The sequence below is a fragment of the Mchenga conophoros genome, linkage group LG12 (assembly GCF_057382185.1).
Source record: "Mchenga conophoros isolate Kocher_MC1m ecotype Shallow Benthic linkage group LG12, M_conophoros_male_GT1.1, whole genome shotgun sequence".
Classification (NCBI taxonomy): domain Eukaryota; kingdom Metazoa; phylum Chordata; class Actinopteri; order Cichliformes; family Cichlidae; genus Mchenga; species Mchenga conophoros.
The window spans coordinates 36292992-36311922 of record NC_140537.1 but is presented as its reverse complement, the minus strand read 5'-3'; the positions used below and the strand labels follow the sequence as shown (position 1 = coordinate 36311922).

Below are 18931 nucleotides of genomic sequence, written 5' to 3'. Positions count from 1 at the left end.
ATGTCACTGGAGGCAAATGAGGTTTAAATTCACCTTTCAGGGAAACACTTAAAGTTGATGTTATGCTCTGTATCTTCACAACTGGATAGTTTCAGAATCATGTTACAGTATTGCCCTCAAATATTCTGCCTTCCTTTTTTCTTTCATCTAAGTTTTTGTGTTTTATATATAAAATCTTTTCCGTGAGAACTTCGCCTGTTTAAGAAACCCTCACACGAGCAGATCCATGAGTTCTCCTGTTGAAACGATAACCTGTAGCTGTGAAGTGAGAGCATACCTCTAACGCACAGCAGAGACATCGCAGCGGGATTTTGTGCAACAGTTCCTCCGACCAGCCTTCAGTGAGTTTGCAGCCCAGGTGCCTGTTGCACAGAAGTCCTTTAGACTGCTCCTAAATGTCGCTCAGTTTCCGCTTCATCGCGCCGCGCGGTGAGGAAAGGGACAGATGTCGGGCAGGTGGACAATCCAGGAGGTCCTTAGGGTTTAAAGGGATGACTGTCACTGGCAGAAAACGAGTGCCTACCGGCTGAAATCCGGTAGAGCGGGGCGGCACTTGTGCTGCGTTCAAATGTCACAGGCAAAGTAGGAATCTGGGCTATCAGCTCGAGCATACAATTGTCCTCCTGTGGTTCATAACACTTTACGCCACATTTGAAATGTTGAATTCAGCTTGCCATGCCTAAATCCTAGTTTCCTGCTTCACTGACAAAAAGAAGGGAAAAACAGTACAGTATTAAGTGATGCCAAAAGAAAACTTGGCAACACTTTATGATATGACCGCGACTAAACACGTAATTCCTTTGTAATTAAATTGAACTTCATTCTATTGTATTTAAAATTACAAAGTAATTATGTTTACCTACTAATACTTAAGGGCACGTACGCTAAAATAAAGGGTTAACGAGTAAAGTTTTTACAACAAACAAAGAATAATTATATATTTCAGTAAAGTGATTAAAGTCTGTAAGGATTTTAATTGATGCGTAAGTCATTTTTGGCAGTGCAGAAGTCATTTTAAATATTGCACAATTTGAGGTATTTTACAGAAGAGGAGAAACAAATTATACAGTAAGTAATTTCAAGTACAGCATGATTTTGAACATTCATTCTGCTCATCAACATAATGAATATTAAATGCAGATGTAAAAAAGGCACGATACCCAAAATAAAATATGCTAAGCAGTGCTCCATCCCAACATAGAGCAACCCCACCCAATACCACACTCTCCATCTTCCTTCACTGTATGGAGTCAAGACAGTCATCCTACTTGAGCAGATACACGTGTCTGTAGTAGGTGCAAGCTTGTAAAGTACATCAGCAGTTTGGCCTCTGAGACAAGACTTCAGCACAGCATGTGCATAAGTTCTCAATTCCAGGACTGAACTATAGAGATTTGCTTCACAGCAAGAAACAAATAGAAGTTTTTTATTACTATTTTTACAAAGATCATTTTAATTGGGTCCAAGTAGTTAAAGATGCATTTTCTGACATATCTGAAATGAGAAAGATAATTTAGGGTGTCGATCTTATGTTAAAAGCACAACAGTAGATTAGAAAGTAAATGCCATTCTTACCTTGAGCATCCTCATGTGTGCTAATTAAGCCTATTTCCAAGCTTGATGGTTGTCTATGGGAAAAGCCCTGCCCCTAGGATAAGGCCACGTTCTGCTTTGAGGCTGAGTCTGAAGGATATCCTGGGAGCCCTGCCTCTGGGTCTCAATCTGAAGCCTGCGCTGAGAGCCCTGCCTCTGGGTACGTGTCGGAAACCTGTGCTGGGAATTCTGTACTTGCCTCCAAGTCTGAGGCTTTCTCTGTGTGCCCTGACTTTGAGGCAGAGTACTGCTTTGGAAGGCCTGATCCTGTAATCCAACCTGGTATTGGTGGGCAGGAACCAGGGACCGAGGCCAAACCTGATACCTGGAAGCCTGGGACGGCAACGACGCCTGGTAGTTGGGAACCCGGTGTTGTGACCTAGGCTTGTAGTTGGGAATCTGGTAATGTGACCAAGGCCTATAGTTGGGAATCTGGTAATGTGACCAAGGTTTATAGCTGGGCATCTGATAATTTGACCGAGGCTTATAGGTGGGAACCTCAGAACGCAACCAGGACTGGTAATTGGGAATCTGGGAATCTGACCAGGACTGATAATTAGGAATCTGGAAATGTGACCAGGGCCGGTAGTTGGGAAGCTGGAGCTGAAGGTTGGACTGGTAACCTGAGGCCTGCTGAGGTTTTACCACATCTGCAGTTTCAGAGTCAGGATACAAAGCTGAAAACAGAAAATTTCAGATCGACGCCACAAGTGAAATAGTTCTTTTGTCATTTTCTACTTAAGCTGTAGTTTGAGTCAACATGTTGTCTTACATTTTACATTTGCTTGAAGCTCCCCCACACAGAGTAGCCATGGCAGCACCGCACTAGAAAAGAATACAGGTTTAAGTAACCCTGTGTCACTTCAAATGGACATAGCCATTGTATGGGAGCACAAAATAGTACCATAATAGTCTCATAGCTTCAATCAGTGACCTAAATGCATGCAGAAAGGCAGCTAGACCCAAAAAACCAAAAAAAAAATCTGCTTTCCTCCTTCGGTGGTGCAGTTGTAGGAGCGGTCCAGTGCACATAATTTATCTTCTTTTGACAGCCAGTCAAAGTTCTTGCCCTCCATCTGATTGACTGGAAACAGGTGGATTGATTGCACCTGGACCAGATTCATCATGATTCACAGGTGTTGTGGGACTTTGTTGTGAAACACTTTGAACAATATCAAAGCCACAATCTTATTTCAAAATTGCCATAAAGCAAACGACACATTCTGGTTACCATCTGGTAGCTTTGCATTTATTGTTTGAGTTATTCTATAATTAAATGCTTAGTGGTCACTATGCCAACCAGTTTGATTCACAGAATGGTTGTCTAAAGATCTGTGTTTGAAATTAATGGAGACAAGATTAAAATGAGTTTTATTATTGTTAGGTAACAATAACGCATCACTACTGCCAATGCAATTACTAGACTCAGAGTCAAAGCAATATTGCATGTAAAGAAGCTAATTAAAAAAACAAATGTACAAAAATTAAACAAAACAAAAAAAATTAATAAGAAATCAACTAAAGAAGATTGGCTTACTAAATGTATTATGCTGTTAAATGATAGGATCTGGTGACACATGGCCTAAACTAGACCAAATACAATTAACTGCGCAGATGTTCGGGGAGTTCTTTGGACACTGGACTTCATAGTGTAGCATGTAAATTGCATGATTTAACACTAACATAACCAGTTGTGTTTGTAGTGACTATTGAAACAGAAACCCCTCTGGAGACTGGCGGTCTTTATTCAATGCAGTTAAGTTTTATTTATATAGCACCAAATCCCAGCAACGGGCACCTCAAGATTAAAAATACTACAGAGGAATAACACCAATGTTCAGACAACCACCTATGAGCAAGCACTTGGTGACAGTGGGAAGGAAAAACTCCCTTTTAACAGGAAGAAACCTTCAGCAGAACCAGGCTCAGGGAGGGGCGGGGCCATCTGCCACAGCTGAAGGGAGGCAGGACAAAACAATCACTAGGCTCGCCTCTTCAGCCCTCTGGCCTTTCTTGCAGGATCAACCTTTTGCTGCAGTGACTCAAGCTGCATTCACAGCTGACTTTTTGGTGGCTTAATGTCAGTTTTCAACTGTATTTTTTTAACCTTTTAATTTACATACATACATACACACACACACACACACACACACACGTCTGAGCATTAGTGTGACCGGAAATTATATAACTTTTAAGCTGCAGCTGTCATTACGTGTTACTTTGTTGTTACTTTAAAACCTTAAAATGTGACTGTCATTTTAAACAGGAGATATAGAAGAATTTTAACTCATTCTAATATATCATTATAGCACAAGTTATACTTCTGAGACAGCGTAAAGTCATTTCAGTTAAAAGCAACTTTCTAGAAAGCAGTTCCTTAAAGAATCTATCCTGACATTTGCCATTTAAGGGAAACTGGTTTTATAGTTTAAAAAAAAAAAACTAAAATGTTCTAGTCCCAGCAGTATTTGTCTTTTAGTCCCAACATGTCCATGACAGTCTCAAGTTTCATGTCAGATGGTGCCACCTAATGGCAGAACATAAGCATGGACGTGTAGGAACACTGTATGCTAGATAGGAAACAGTTGATAGATTAAATGTGCTGTGAAGTTCAAAAACATGGAATGCCTCTGCTAAGGACTTGGAGGGATTGCCAAACAAAATGGAATTAGTCACAGGCCTGCAGTCTCCACATCTCAAAGCAATTTAACAAGATCCACCAAAACCACGATTTGGACAAACAGCATTTCATCAGTCAAGGGAATTATCAGAGACATGCACATTTTCAAAGCTTATAATGAACAATCTTATTTCTACCACCTATGTTCTATCCATACCTCCTGGAGGATACTTAACTGATAAAGAGATGAATTTGGTCGCTTTGCTGGTTGTTGAAAAGGAACATGGGAGTTAAGCATTGCGAGTGCACTGCATGCAGCAGTTTTCCATGAAGGCCTGTTTTCCCTCTTCTTGCAGTTATTCAGTGACTTTAGATGTGCACCTGAGACTCATTTGTCTCTGGTGCACATCAAAAATCTGACTTTATCTAGTAACCAGACTGAATACTGCTCTGAATCAGTTGGATTTTCTCTTTTAAGTTAAAAGCAATCTGGAAATAAAAGGTGCAAAAAAGTATTCAAGATTTCATACGTTTTCAGTTACATGCTGAAAAAAAAAATAATGTAAACTTTGGCTGTATATGCAGAACCAATGTTAAAGTCTCTATTTTGTTTAAGTTCTGTACAGTAGGGTTCTTTGCCTGGGTCCCCCCACCCTTTAAAAAAAAAAAAAAGAAAGTTCCAGTTGAACTGGGTCACCAGCAAAATGAAGAGCAGGTCATTACGCATCACCTGTGCTTTCAGAGCAGATCTTTGCCTGCCGTAGTGCTGCACATGAATGGCTTCAGTTTGAGCTAAAAATTTGAAACATGCACCACCTGCTCTCACAACTGTGAGATATTACTATAAAGTATAAATAAGCTAGCCCACACACAGACTCATCTAGAAAGATTTATTTACATTTCCCCTAAAGATCAGTTTAATTGTATCCATGCAGTTAATGATCCATCTTCTGATGTTGGCCCTGTAATGAGAAAGATAATTAGTGATGTTGAGCTTATGCAGGTTCTAAAGGGAAAGAGGAAAAAAAAAAACAAAAAACGACAAAGTAAACACCAACTAGTTTTATGGAGTATACCTCTTCGGTTAAGCCCCTTGCAGAATCTGGTGGTTTGTGCCAGTTGTCCTGACCCAAGGCTGAAGATGAGGTCTGTGCTGGTAACGCATCATCCGAGGACGCATTTGATAGCTGCGTGCCTGTATTGGGATTTGAGTCTGATAGTAAGAATGGGCATGTGGATATGCTGGATAACTATGAGGCTGTGTCTTGGCCTGAGCATGATGACTGCGAGGCTTTAGGTGGCCCCGCGACTGAGAACTGCTAGCATGCAGCTGGTCTTGGGGCTGAGCCGGAGAACTACGAGGTTGTGGCAGTGAGTCAGCCTGATAGCCTTCAGGCTGAGAGCTGAGAGACTGCAGCTGGGTCTGGGCCTTGGGATGGCCCTGAAAGCTGCGAGGCCGCAGCTGGGTCTGGATTTGGGCCCGAGGATGGGCATGGCCCTGAAAGCTGCTGGGCTGCATTTGGGACTTCAGCTGGGCATGGGGATGGCCCTGATTGCTGCGAGGCTGTGGCTGGGTCAGCAGCTGGGTCTCAGGATGGACTTCATGGCTACGAAGCTGGGTCTGGGGACGGACCTGGGGATGGCCGTGAAAGGTACGAACCTGTGGCTGCGTCTGTACCTGGAGATGGCCCTGAAAGCTGCGAGGCTGTGGCTGCGCCTGGGGATAAGCCTGGCCTTGAAAGCTGCGAGGCTGTGGCTGCGCCTGGGGATAAGCCTGGCCTTGAAAGCTGCGAGGCTGTGGCTGCACCTGGGGATAAGCCTGGCCTTGAAAGCTGCGAGGCTGTGGCTGCGCCTGGGGATAAGCCTGGCCTTGAAAGCTGCGTGGCTGCAGCTGGTTCTGGGCCTGGCTCTGAAAGCTATGGGGCTGTGGCTGGTGGGCATAGCCCTGAAAGCTGCGAGGCTGTGGCTGGGTCTGGCGCTGTGGCTGGGTCTTGGGATGGCCTTGATGGCTATGAGGCTGTGTCTGGATCTGGGAACTACCCTGAAAGCTGCGAGGCTGTGGCTGGGTCTGTACCTGGGGATGGCCCTGAAAGCTACGAGGCTGAAGCTGTGACTTCAGCTGAGCCTGGGGATAGCCACGATAGATGCGAGGCTGTGGCTGGTAGGAATAGCCATGAAAGCTGTGAGGCTGCAACTGGTTCTGGGGATGACCCTCAAGCTGGAATTGGGGACGGCCCTGAGGATGACCCTGAAAGTTGCGAGGCTGCAGCTGAGTCTGTGTCTGGGGTTGGCCCTGAAAGGTACGAGGCTGAGGCTGCATCTGGGTCTTGGGATGGCCCTCAATCCTGCGAGGCTGTGGTTGGATTTGGGCACGATTCTGAAAGCTCCGAGGCTGGGTGTGGGGACGGACCTGGGGGGGACCTTGGATCTCAGGATGGCCTTGACTGCGAATCTGCAGCTGGGGATAGGCCTCAGCCCAGTAACTATGAACCTGTGGCTGAGATTGATAGCTGCGAGCCTGCACCAGGGGCTGTGACAGGGGCTGGACTTGTGGTTGAGAACCATGAGCTTGCAGCAATGGCTGGGGGAGGTAGCTGCGAGACTGGGGTTGGACCTTGGGCTGAGAGCTAGGAGCCAGAGAGCTCTGAGGCTGGGCCTGGTCCTGGCGCAGAGGGTGGAACCAGTGTGGCAACTGATGAAGCTGGTCACCCGAGACCTGCTTACTGGCATCAAGATTTCCAAAGCCAAGATAGGAAGCTGAAAAGAGATGAAATTTAATAGTGAATAACCATGTTTGTCATACTTAACTCAAATTCTAGCTTCACATGAGACTTGCGTTTCATACTTGCTTGAAGCTCCCCAACAAGTAGTACCCATGGCAGCAACACACTAAAACAAAAACATATTTGAACAAACTATTGTGATCACATCAAATAAAATCATAAATCTCAGGAAAAGAATTATTTGAGATTACCAAAATATAAAGCTCATTGCTTCAAGCAGAAATAATATCAGGTATAAACTTGAGAAGCCCCAATCTAGCGTCTGTTAGCCCAGCACAAAACAACTACAACTCTGCTTCCCTCCTTCTGCAGCACAGTATCAGGTAGGGTCAAGGCACCCAATTTATCTTCTCTTGACAGCCAATCAAAGTTCTCGGTTCCAAAGCAACTGACAGGAAACAGACAGATTGCTTGCACCTGATGCAGATTCACTATGATACACAGGTGTTCAGAAGAGAAGAGACTTCTTTCTGAACCAGTCAATTGCTTAGTGATGCCAGTGTGTGGTGCTGAAGACGGACAAACTTTAACTTTCCAGCAGCGGCAGAGTGTGCAAAGTTTGCAGTGAAAGTATGAGAGACCCGGCCTTCTAAAGAGAGCCCCACTTGACTCCACTCACTCTGTGCAAGTGGCATGTATGATGATTGTGTAAAAAATTTAAATCTAACAATCTGACACCAAGATAAAAAAGAAAGATGAAGAAAAAAGAGAAAAGAGGAGAAATGAAAGCAATCGAAGCAACAAATCAGTGAGTTAGGCACATAACAATTAAATCTAATGGTAAATAGTCTATCCTTAAATGTTGGGGACACTTGAATATTAGAGCTTCCTGTAGCACGACATTATTTCTTTTCTTTATTCTGACTTTGACTTAGCTAACAGAGCATCCTGTGTGATGTGACTGAGCATGCAATCTTTCTGTTGGTGTCAGATTATTTGTAACATAATGATGATGAACACAGTGATGAACCCACCGCATCCCTCTGTGGGTTTTTCCGAGATCCTAACAGAGTCTACAACAGCCACTGTATGTAAGTGGATAAAAAGCCAAACCATAGTTCTGATTACAGAGCTAAAGTTAGAAGTGCGAGTGATGTATTGACACGTATTGATATGTGAAACTTCTCCCGCCTTAAAATTCAGTTACAACAATACATGATTTTGTACATATTTGAACAGTTTATATTTTTGTTGATGTTAAAGAATAACATAAATGAAATAAAGACAAGTGGGAGCGTTTTTTAAGGGCTTGAATGGAACTGAAAGATAGCTGGATAACTAACTGACATAATCTTTATCCATAGAGCTCAAGGCTGTACAAATCAGGGCTGGATTGGATTCGGGCCTATTCACATTAACGTCATGTCAGCTTTAGTTCCTGTGGATAACTTTGTCTTGGCCATTGCAATAACATCAGGAAACCAGTAGGTGGAGCTCAGCATATGCAATTCTCACTCAAACTGAACTGGAGTTTAAATCTCATTGGGAAGGAAAGTGGCCTGGTTCTTGTATAGTGATTTTCAACACTGGTACTCAGAGCACTTTATACAGCATGTCTCATTCACCCGTTCATATGAGTTTTTTTTTAGTTCTACGTTTAAACGCTTTCTGTCTAACATTCACATTTAAATGCATCGAGCAACTCGAGGATCAGTATCTTACCCAAGGGTACTTTGGCATGCAGAGTGGATCAGCAAGGGATTTAACTACCACCCTTGCAGTTAGTAGATGACCTACTCTAGGCCCTGAACCTCAGCCATTCTGAAAGTAAACGATTGTCCTTCAAATTATGCTGTATAGTAGTATAGTATAGTATAATGTATAGTCTAAATGAAATAATCTTCTGCAAAATCCATAAGAGGTTTGTTTGTCTCCTCTTCTCCACACCTGGCCTGGCAGCCCCATTTGTGTGGGAGATTGCATCACCTACAGTCTTTTGTGAGGCTCATCATGTTGTTATGGCTTCTCACCTTTATCAGACATATTCTTATTTCAACCTAAGATGTTTGGTTGTTGACCCTCATCTTTGTGAACTGAGATAATGGTTGCAGGTTGGGCAAGCCGCATGAGAATGAAGAAACCATAAGCTTGCTTTTCAACAAGTACAATTAATCAGACAGTTTCAGGCAATCATTGCAACCTGCACAACTTTGCCATTTGTTTATAGTTTATATCTTTGTTCAGCTGTTGGGGGGAGGGGGGTCCCTTTTTTTGCACTTTTTAAACTAAACCTCTTCCATGCATGAGAAAAAAGAAGATTAGAATAAACAAAGTTATGAGAGTCCCGTTGGTTATGTTACACAACAAAATTGTCTTTTGTTTGAGAAAAAAACTCAAGTTTTTTATTTACAGGTCAATTATTTCATATTATTTGTTTGTAGCCAAACATGTAATATTTTAGTTTATGGTATAAATAATTTTAAACCTGCTGTAAGATATAATTTGCAGGCCCAGGCACTAATTTCATTTTAATTCAACTGATTTTTTTAGTTACTGTATTCACATATCAGTTGTTTTGTTCCATCAAGTTACAGGATGTAAAGATTCAAAGTAATCTGACTAAAATAACACAGTTACAAAAATAAAACAAACATAAAATCATTATTTTCCAGATTTTGAATGAGGGGGAGATCGAGGCTCAAGAGTTGGCAGTTCGTCTTATAATCGGAAGGTTGCTGGTTCGAGCCCCAGCTCCGACAGTCTCGGTCGTTGTGTCCATAATGACCAAGACTGTCAAGACACTTCGCCCGTTGCCTACTGGTGGTGGTCAGAGGGCAGGGTGGCTGTGGCTACAATGTAGCTTGCCATCACCGAGTAGCGGTTTTTGATACGGGCGACACGGGCGTTTTCCCGGGGCGGGGCAGAATGATATGACAGAAAATCATATCATATGCAATAACTTTGCAACACAACAAATCAGCTTGTCAAAACATAGCACAGAGAGCACACAATGACAGAGATGGTGAAAATAAAGGAAATCTCCTGTCAATTATGGAACTACGAGCAAAGCACGATCCTGCTGTAAGGAAAAAAATGACAAGTCAGAGAAATGTCACATACCTTGGACATGCTACACAAAATGAAATAATGGATTGCCTGGCTGAAATGGGCCTTTCCTCAATAATTAGTGAAGTTACACAAAGTGAGGCTTTTATTATAATGGTGGATGTAACCAAAGACCTCAGTAAGAAGGACCAGATGTCTTTCGTAATAACATATTATTATAAAGGGTCAGTGTGTGGGTGCTTCCTCAACTCTAAAGCTGCAGAGCATCTGGATGCTGCTATAAATACTGCAGAAGTATGGGCCTGACTACAGAAACCACCTTGTGGTTTAACACTAACCTTGTAAATGTTGGGGCCTCAGTAATGAGTGGAAAGAACACAGGTGTGCAGGCACGCGTTAAATTTTATGCCCCATTAGCTTTTTATGTTTGCTTTAATGCACATTGTTTAAGTTTAGTATTAGTTCACAGTGTGAAATGCATTCCTGAAGCAGACTGTTTTTTTTTTCTTTTTTCCAATAGCTTTATGTTTTTGTTTCTGGTACCAAAAGTGGCCAGAGGTACAAAGGGAAAATATTTAAGGTCCACCTAGAGAGTTACAAAGGCTGATAGAAACACAGTGGGTATGAAGGTACAATGCTTACACAACAGTGAGGGACAGACTACCTGCCATTGTACGTCTGCTGAAAGAGTTATCTGAGGAAGGGAATGGTGACAGAACTGTAGAGACAAGAGGTCTGTTAGCCTAAATACATCTAAATGTTGTCTTCTTATAACTTTGTTTTGTGTTTGGTGAGGTCAAACATCTGTCTGATATTTTGCCATCCCCACAGCTCAGTTTAGTCACAGCTGTTATTGACGCTCTTGTTGAAACACTGGTGGTAACACTGGTGATGCATCTCCAGGCCGTCACGTCACACCAAGCTCTGGCTTAGAGCCTACTATATTTCCACTCCAGTAGTTCAAAGACAGATCAGCACAGACAAGGAATCATTTCAAACTGGTACATTCCTCTAATCACTGACATGCTTCGGTCTGAGAGAAGAGAAGATTATCATCAGGAAACTGTTATTATGAAAGGTATACAAGCTTTAAATCGAAATTTTTTCCATTTTCTGCACAGTACACACACAGCAACATCAACAACCGGAAATACAGATTCCCCAACTAACATGAATTCTTGAAAAAAAAAAGAGCGACTGTAAAACATAAACACAAGTTTATTAGAGCTTATCATGAGCCGTATAAGGAGCTGTTTCGTGAACTATTCAAACTGTGCAAAATAGCACTTCCATTACCGTGACCTGCGTCATGTGAGCACAGCTTTTCAGTGCTCACATCTTCTTTAAGGAACACGATGAGTGACAACCGACTCAGCAGTTTGGGGGCATTAAGCACTGAGGCAAGAAGGGCTAGAGCCATGAACCTTGATGATTTTGTGGATGCTTTTAGACATGAAAATGATGGAGCAAAACTGTTTTGAATAAATGTGATGCCAAAAGATGGTTTTGTTTTGCACCAGTAAACACGTAGCATTGAAACCCGTGAAGGTCTCTGTGTGGGGTTTGAAATTTCAAAGTCGTATTTCCAGTGAAATAACTACTGATCAAAGTGATGGTAGAATTTGTTTTCTATATTATTCACAGGTATTTGATCCTGACAGATCACTGTTGCATCTCAGGGCCAACACATAGACAGACAACAGTTCACAGTCTTACATGATCCAACACCTGTCTGTCTTTCCTGATCAAGTTTACTCTTAAAGTGAACTCCATTCTTGGAGAGGGAATCTTAAGCTGCTTGTGCTCAGCTCTGCTGAGAATCATTAAAGCGGTGGTTGGGACTTCTAGTCAATCAAATAATCGATTAAAAACAGATTATTATGGATTTCAAAATCTTATTTGGTTTTCATTAGGAGTGCAACGATACTCGTGTAGATATTGAACCGTTAGATACAGTGCTTTGGGTTCGGTACGCATGTGTATCGAACAATACAACATTTTTTGTTTATTTTATCAACTTTTCTTCTGATGATGCTGTCTGTGTTGAGCGCTCAGTGGATCTGCGTTCGACTACTCCGCCTAGGCTGCACTGTCGAGCGCAGATCCACTGAGCGCAGCGCAAGCTAGCAAGACAGAAGCTAAGCTCGCTGCAAGATGGCAAATTGAACCTCCCCCACCCTCATTCAGATCTGGCGTTTGGAACTATTTTCATATGAAGCATGACCCTGAAGGTAAGCGCGTCATGGACAAAGGTAAAACAGTATGTCGGATGTGCCATGCAATGCTCAATTTGTGGGAACTAGTGCGTTAGCGCAGTTAGCTTGTTAACGTGTTGACGCAGTCCAGTCCCACACACGGGTGATCCGCGGTAGGTCGTTAATGGAGATTTGCCACGTTTTGGCGTTAATGTCATTTTAACGAGATTAACGCTGACAGCACTAGTGGGAACACAACGAATATGACTGCACATTTACTCCGACATCATCCTCGTGCAAAGACAAGTGGAAGCAGACAAAAACAACAAGCATGCATGCTACAAACTTTACCCGAGTCATTTAGACAGCCGTTAGCACAGGATTCTCCTTATGGGGACCTGATATGTTTAATATGCTGCTGAGAATATAGCCCAGAAGAAGCTATAGTATAGCTTTTATTTTGAAAGAGCCATTTCTCTGTAATAAACTCTCTTTTCCAAAGATGAGTGATTTCTCCATCAGATAGATTTAGTATTTTGTTGTTTCAGCAACATTAAATTTAAAAACTGTACAAAATATATATTTATAATTTTAATAAATGACAAATTAAAAAAGCATGAACAATTTTTTTGTATCGAAAGAATATCGAACTGTGAATTTTGTGTATCGTTGCACCCCTAGTTTTCATATATAACTTTTTTCAGTGAAATAAACTTTAATAGCAGGAAATTAACTATGCATATAATTCTTTTCTTTCACTCCTTTCCCTCGTATTTTTCAGGTAACCTATATTTCACAAAATCATAATACAACTGTAAAAATTCTGTTTCTGCTGTGCCACCCCAATATTTTTAGTTGCCCCCATATGGTTAAGCCTATAAAAAAATTGTGGGGGCCCCCTGCAACAGATCCGTTGGGTAAAGCGTAATTTATTGTCCACTGTCAATAATTTATTATTCTCTTTTTACTTTTTTATTAAACACTGTGTGTGCACCAGGTCATTTTAATCCCACTTTATAATCTGTTATACTGTGCTATTTATATTACTGTTCCATTTTTCTTTCATTTATAGTTTTTGTAAATTATATCATTTTATTAGTCATTTTAAAAATGTATACATTGTTTATTTTTGCATTTTAATTTAACTCTTTTGTTTTTGTAATATTGCCAAAATGGTTACAGTGTATCTTACTGAATTATATACCACTGGAGAAGTTTGTTGTATGTTGTGTTTAACTTGGATTTTAGCCGTTGTCATAAAGGACTTTCCCAACTTTGGGGCAAATAAAGTATACATTGTGTTTTCTTCGTACAATATTCATGCGATTGTGAACTGTGCATTCATTAAGTCAGTATAGCTTCGCTGGTTGAGGTCACGGGGCTATTAATGAGCGGCAGCTGTCCCACCCAGGGTTAGATAATCCAGTCTGGGACCAGGCTGTGACTTCAGGCTGACGTGCCGCTCCAGCCCAGCCCATCCTGCGATGCAGCGCCGCTGACGCTGTCCGCTCCGCAGTCTGTCGGTGAGAAAACAAGCCTCGCTCCTCCACAGCTGCACATGCGTTTCACCGAGAACAACACCACCGCCGACCCCGGAGACGAGGTTAGTGCATTAAATTGTGATTTTTGTTGTTTTCTTTTGTGAGCGATTTGGTTAGAGGTGCGGAGGGAAAAGGGCTCCGCTCAGCAGCATCGCGTCGGAGGCAGAAAAATGATGCCTAGCTCGATCAGCTCGGGAGGGACGGAGGCTCGGCTTTCAGACGATGGTCACCCTCAAACCGCTGTGTCGTGTTAGAAGACGCCTTGTTTTTACGATTAAATGACAGTTTCAGTGGATGGATGTGCCCGTTTGCCTTCTGACGTGATAAACAAAGATTTATTTTAATCGCAGCAGCACAAAGGCAGCGTGGTAACGGTCTAACACATCATCCATGTTCGATCATCTATCCGCGGCTTCAGGGGGGCCTTGGGCTCCGGAGTGAAGGGCGCGATGTTCGGTAATAAACTGCGACTGCTCGGGATCATCTGCACTGGTGACACCAGCGGCCTGCACCGTGCCATCACCATATTGATCCCTTATTAGTAGAAACAACAGGGATACGCGAGCAGCGTCAGCTTAGTAAGATTGTAAAGGGATGACTTCCGCCAAAGATTTACAAAATAAAAGCTTGGCTGAATCGAAGAACTATAAACGTGTGCAGCAAACACTATTAAAAGGCAGGATGTGTGTATAGGATGGATCAAGAGACAAAAATACAATAAATAAAAATATAAAGAAAACAGGATCAGTTCAACTGATAGAAATATGAAGTTTGTATTTTTGAAAAGGAAATGTACCGTACCATGTAAGTTTAAAAAAAAAAAAAATCTGTGTTTTTGTTTTGTATTGTTCAGATCCATTATTAAAAGGTTCAAGACAGTAAATTCTTGAAGCTAAATAGGTGAAAACCTTGCAAATGCTCAGAACTGCAGTAAACATAAATTACACGGAACTAAAACTTGATTTTTATCTACGTTTGATCTGATATGTGATGGATGGATCCATTTTTGCCATAGACCCTACTGAGGTTGGTTACTGATACTCAGAACAAGGCTACATATCCTTAGTATTGATCTGCCCATCCCTACTATGCATCAGAGGTAATGTAGAACACAAGGAAATGGGAGATCTAAAATGTTATCGATGCACTGATCTGAGATTTGGATCAGGTGTCCGCTGGACGCTGACTCAAAAAGACAAGCCAATCTGGTTGTCAGAGCATCGATGGGAAAAAAGAGGCAAAAAATGAAGTAAACTGTAAATATGTTTTTCAAAACACTCAAGTAACCATAGTGGATTCAGTTTTATAGAGTTGCTCTACTGTAGCATGCTCTCTGAGGATTTTATTTTTTAAGGCTTCTTCCTATTGCTGCTTTTTTTTGTGGATTGTTGTTGATCTGTTGAGGTACATTACATTACATTATGCGACATGGTGGGGATGCAGATAACTCGTTTGAAAGGCATTGTTGTGTCACGGTCACATTAATGTATAAGTTTTACCAACTAAAATATTACATAATGAAAGAAAATGCCATAAAGTGACGACACTGATCATTCTCTCAGGGATCACTGTGTGATGTCTTGGTGACATCTTTTCTATTTTGTGGTGTTTTGTTTAACAGGTCAGTTGTTATTTGATTCAGTGATTAACTGAATACTTGTTTTGGACTCCAGATGTTTTGTCTGCATTGTTTATGCAATAATAAGTCATGCAAGATGTTAATACACCAGGTGGTCTGCTTGTCCTGGTGCTCTTTTAGATAACCTGATAATCTCAGGAGGGAAGCAGCGGAAGGGAGAAAGCTCAGCGTGTCTTATGTAATTTATTTTTTCTGCCTTGCTTTCTAATCTCCAGAACCTGAATCCATTTGTTTACAGCTAGCTGTCAGCTTTATGCAGCCCTACTGACCTCTGCAGTTCTCTGTCTCACTTATACTCTCTATTTTCTTTGTTTTTATCAGTATTGTATTTAAAAGAAACTTTTGTTTATTTTGTAGCCTGTACTGTTGTGGGATTACTACGCTCTTCCTGTGGGGCACAGATGATTTTCCTTTTAGGATTATAGCTGTAGTAGTAACAGTTAGACTTAGAAGGCTGTGGTAGAGCTTGTTGCAGGAGCTGTGCTCACATTTTTATTAGTAGTACTAATAATAAAATTAGATACTTGTAAGAAATTTTAAAATACATTTTTTTCCTGCTGGTTGCGTACATTGATTCAGGTTAGGTACTCCATTAGAGATTATAGAAGTAGATACACAAATATGCAGAACCTGAAATAAAATGTAACAATTTTCTCATGATGAAAGCACTGAAGAGTATTACGACTGCCACTGTTTTTAAAACATTGCCCGAACTGCCCTTACATCCTGCTGCAGCGAAATTTACTGAACTCACTGATTAAAGACAGAAAGAGATCAAGGAAGAGCCGTGAAGATCAGCAGGCTTAGGCTGATGCTTATAGCGTCAGAGTATTAACCTAAGTCAACCCAAGGGCCCAAACCGTGTCATTACACTCATACTGGGGTGCAGCTATAGAATCAACATAAGTTTTACAATAGCAGTGTGTTTATCTGCTGTTCTTTAAATTGCACAATATGTTAAAATGTTCCAACTGGCCATTTCCAGCCCATCAACAGGTGATTGTGTAAGCTCTGATTGCTGATAAATATGTTGTGGTGGATATGCTTTTTATTCTAAAGTCACGTGTTTCCAGAACTCTGAATTTTGGGATTCAAATTGGTTGTTTTGTCTTATGTAAAGTTGTTGTTGACTGTCAGAGCAGCTCACACTGTTCACAGTGAAAGCCACTTAAAGCAGCAGCGTGTTAGCAAAGCATGAATCTGTGCCGACTCTGTCTGCGTCACCAGTCAGTGTGAAGGAGGCCCTGTGACCGCTGAGCTAATCGTCATGGCATTACAGGACTAAAGCCTCAGCGTACTGGTCATTTCTCGAAACTGGCGGATTCACTGAGTCAGGGCGATGTGCCTCCTCTCGCTGTTCAGCTGCCTGTCCTCATCTTCAAATGTGTGTGTGTGTGTGTGTCTCTCTTGTTATGTAACTGAAGGCCTGCTGAGGCCGGATGTGAATAGTTTCTGTGTGTGTGTGTGTGCACATGTGTGGCTTTCCTATGTGTTAGTGTGTGCTGTGATTTGAGCTATGCTAAGTATGTAAAAAAAACATGCACAGACGTGACGCCCGTTTCCCAGCGTGTAATCGAGTTTTCCTGAATAGAGGATTTCAGCACTCTGTTATCTGCAGCTGCACTCAGCCACACAAATGCTTGTTTTGGAGACTCTCCAGTTTGTAAAGAACAAAGTTAGTTTTCAAAAACATAATTTGGAAACCTTTTCAAGCCATGCCAGCATCTCCCAGTCATCTCTTACTGAGCTTCTTTAGCTCATGTTTGTGTAACTCCGTGCTCAGAGTAGACTGTGCTGTTCTTGCTTATTAAGATCTGCAACCATAACATATAATAATTGGCCTCTCTAAATTTTGTCTGTTTGCAGCTTGAAATGTATATCTAGAGTTGTGAGGTATATTTATCGTAAAAATTGTTGCTTAAAATCAGAATCCATTGTTTTAGAGTGAATCTGTGACAGTAAGCTTGTAACTGAGGTATTTATCCCCCAACAACTCAGCATTTAAAGTCAAGGAAACGTGTTAAGAACTTGATTCTTCACGGCTGATCAGCCGAGGCCGCGTGTAGCCTCTGCAGGCCTGTGGTGGTTTGGCCTGGAAATGAACCTCCTTGTGATTTTGATGCAACATCTCTGTTAGGGCTTTTGCAAGTGTTCTGCTGATCAGGGTCTTTTTGTTTAAAGCCTTTGGCTTCCCAGGAAAAGGGCAATACTCAAATTAACAAAGTGCATTGACTAAAGTACTATAATTTAGTAATATCTGAGGCAGATTTATGACTCCACACAGTTGCATATTGGTAGTGAACTGGGCTTTTGGAGCCAGAAGTGACCATAACTTGACCAGAGGGTGGACGGCTAAGCTGTCAGCCAATGCTAACAAGCTATGTTAGCAAGTTGCAAACATCAAGTTTACTAATTTTCAGATCAATCTATTAGGAATGAGTTATAAAAAACAATCCTGTGTTCAGTAAATACGAAGGGGGAAATTAACTCTAGAGAACTAAGCTGTTTTTAGTACCAGGCTGTAAACGTACTTTTTAAAGCTGTAAAATCAGACATTTTAACACAGGAGTCTGGTGGGATGATTTTCAGAGCCAGCCTCAAGTGGCCGTTCGAAGAACTGCAGTTTTTGGCGTTTATGCTTCAGCTTGGTTATTTTGGCACTTGGGAGCAATGTACAACTCTACAAACCTTTATTTTTTTCACATTGCTTTAATTTCAGTTAATTAAACTATTAGCTCCAACTTGGCTCAGATTAGTGGGTATTGTTTAAAGTACAGGAAAAAGTTGAACAGGTCTGTGTGTCGCTGATAGTCTTCAGGGGAAAAAGGAATCATGCAAGATTGGAATCAGCAGCATCATTAAAAAAATCTCTGATCTAATTATGCAACTAATAATAAAATACGCACGTCTTACTTTGAAGCACATTTTACTGATAGTGTTTTTACGCTGATAAGTCCTTTTTAGTCTTCATAAACCACTGACTGTGTGAAATGACTTATTTAAGTAAAGCTATGAAACAGAATCACACAGCCGGCCGTGGAAGGAAAGCAAAGCAGAACCAGCACAAAGTGTAAGGACACGGCCACAGTCGGTGTCAGAAAGGAAAATGGCTGTGCACGTCGGATATGCATCTTTCCCTTTTGAAATTTTTGAGTCGAACGCATCAACACAAGCACATGCGATCGTGCACCCACACAGCTTTTGCCCTCCAGCTTATTATGGCAGTTTTGTTCCTTTCATGTCTCTCGGCCTGCAATGCTTCGCTGATTTAAAGGCACCCAGACGGCTGTTTGGGAGAGTTGTGAGTTTGTGTGCGTGTGTTTATTGCTGAAGCAGATGAATGTTGCCCGCCCTGCATGCTGATTTGTCTGACTGTGAAAGAGCTGCTGGGACACCATCAGAGTACTATGGACATTTTCACTGTGCTGCTGAGAAGAATGGGAGGGTGACATGTAAGCAAAATCATTCAGTGTGAAGGCGGCAAGACTGTCTTAGCTTATGTGACAAAAATCTCAGCATTTTCCTTTTAACTACATTTGATTTTTTTTAAAGCG

At 41.6% G+C, this 18931-nt stretch overlaps 4 protein-coding genes across 10 annotated transcripts in view; 1 reads left to right on the top strand and 3 right to left on the bottom strand.

The window, feature by feature from the left end:
- Nucleotides 1-705, bottom strand: part of unc13ba (unc-13 homolog Ba (C. elegans)) — a 200716-nt gene extending 200011 nt beyond the window's left edge. The window contains exon 1 of the mRNA XM_085295557.1: nt 278-705. Coding sequence (XP_085151683.1) covers nt 278-299 — 22 coding nt within the window. The 5' untranslated portion in view covers nt 300-705. The remainder of the gene's footprint in view (nt 1-277) is intronic.
- Nucleotides 706-954: 249 nt separating this feature from the next.
- Nucleotides 955-2655, bottom strand: LOC146563157 (uncharacterized). Its single transcript, XM_085295564.1, has 4 exons — nt 2498-2655; nt 2366-2418; nt 1576-2270; nt 955-1494 (listed from the first exon to the last, which is right to left on the bottom strand). Exons 1-3 carry the CDS (start codon nt 2623-2625, stop codon nt 1606-1608), a joined length of 846 nt encoding a protein of 281 aa, XP_085151690.1. The 5' UTR covers nt 2626-2655; the 3' UTR covers nt 955-1494; nt 1576-1605.
- A 2434-nt stretch (nt 2656-5089) lies between these two features.
- On the bottom strand, nt 5090-7323 carry LOC146563156 (uncharacterized). Of its 2 annotated transcripts, none has more exons than XM_085295555.1 (4): nt 7188-7323; nt 7050-7102; nt 5290-6970; nt 5090-5175 (listed from the first exon to the last, which is right to left on the bottom strand). In XM_085295555.1, the coding sequence occupies exons 1-3, from the start codon at nt 7202-7204 to the stop codon at nt 5298-5300; spliced, it is 1743 nt and encodes a 580-aa protein (XP_085151681.1). In that variant the 5' UTR covers nt 7205-7323; the 3' UTR covers nt 5090-5175; nt 5290-5297. The 2 variants fall into 2 exon arrangements, with proteins under 2 accessions (XP_085151681.1, XP_085151682.1); XM_085295556.1 differs by having other exon boundaries at nt 7059-7102.
- Nucleotides 7324-12101: 4778 nt separating this feature from the next.
- rusc2 (RUN and SH3 domain containing 2) overlaps nt 12102-18931 on the top strand; it is a 41721-nt gene continuing 34891 nt past the window's right edge. For 5 of the 6 annotated variants that reach the window (XM_085295551.1, XM_085295554.1, XM_085295553.1 and 2 more), the window contains exons 1-2: nt 12102-12233; nt 13609-13800. The gene's annotated coding sequence lies outside the window, so the exon portion shown is untranslated. Of the gene's footprint in view, nt 12234-13605; nt 13801-18931 lie in introns of those variants that run through there. The other variant, XM_085295549.1, reaches the window with a different exon arrangement.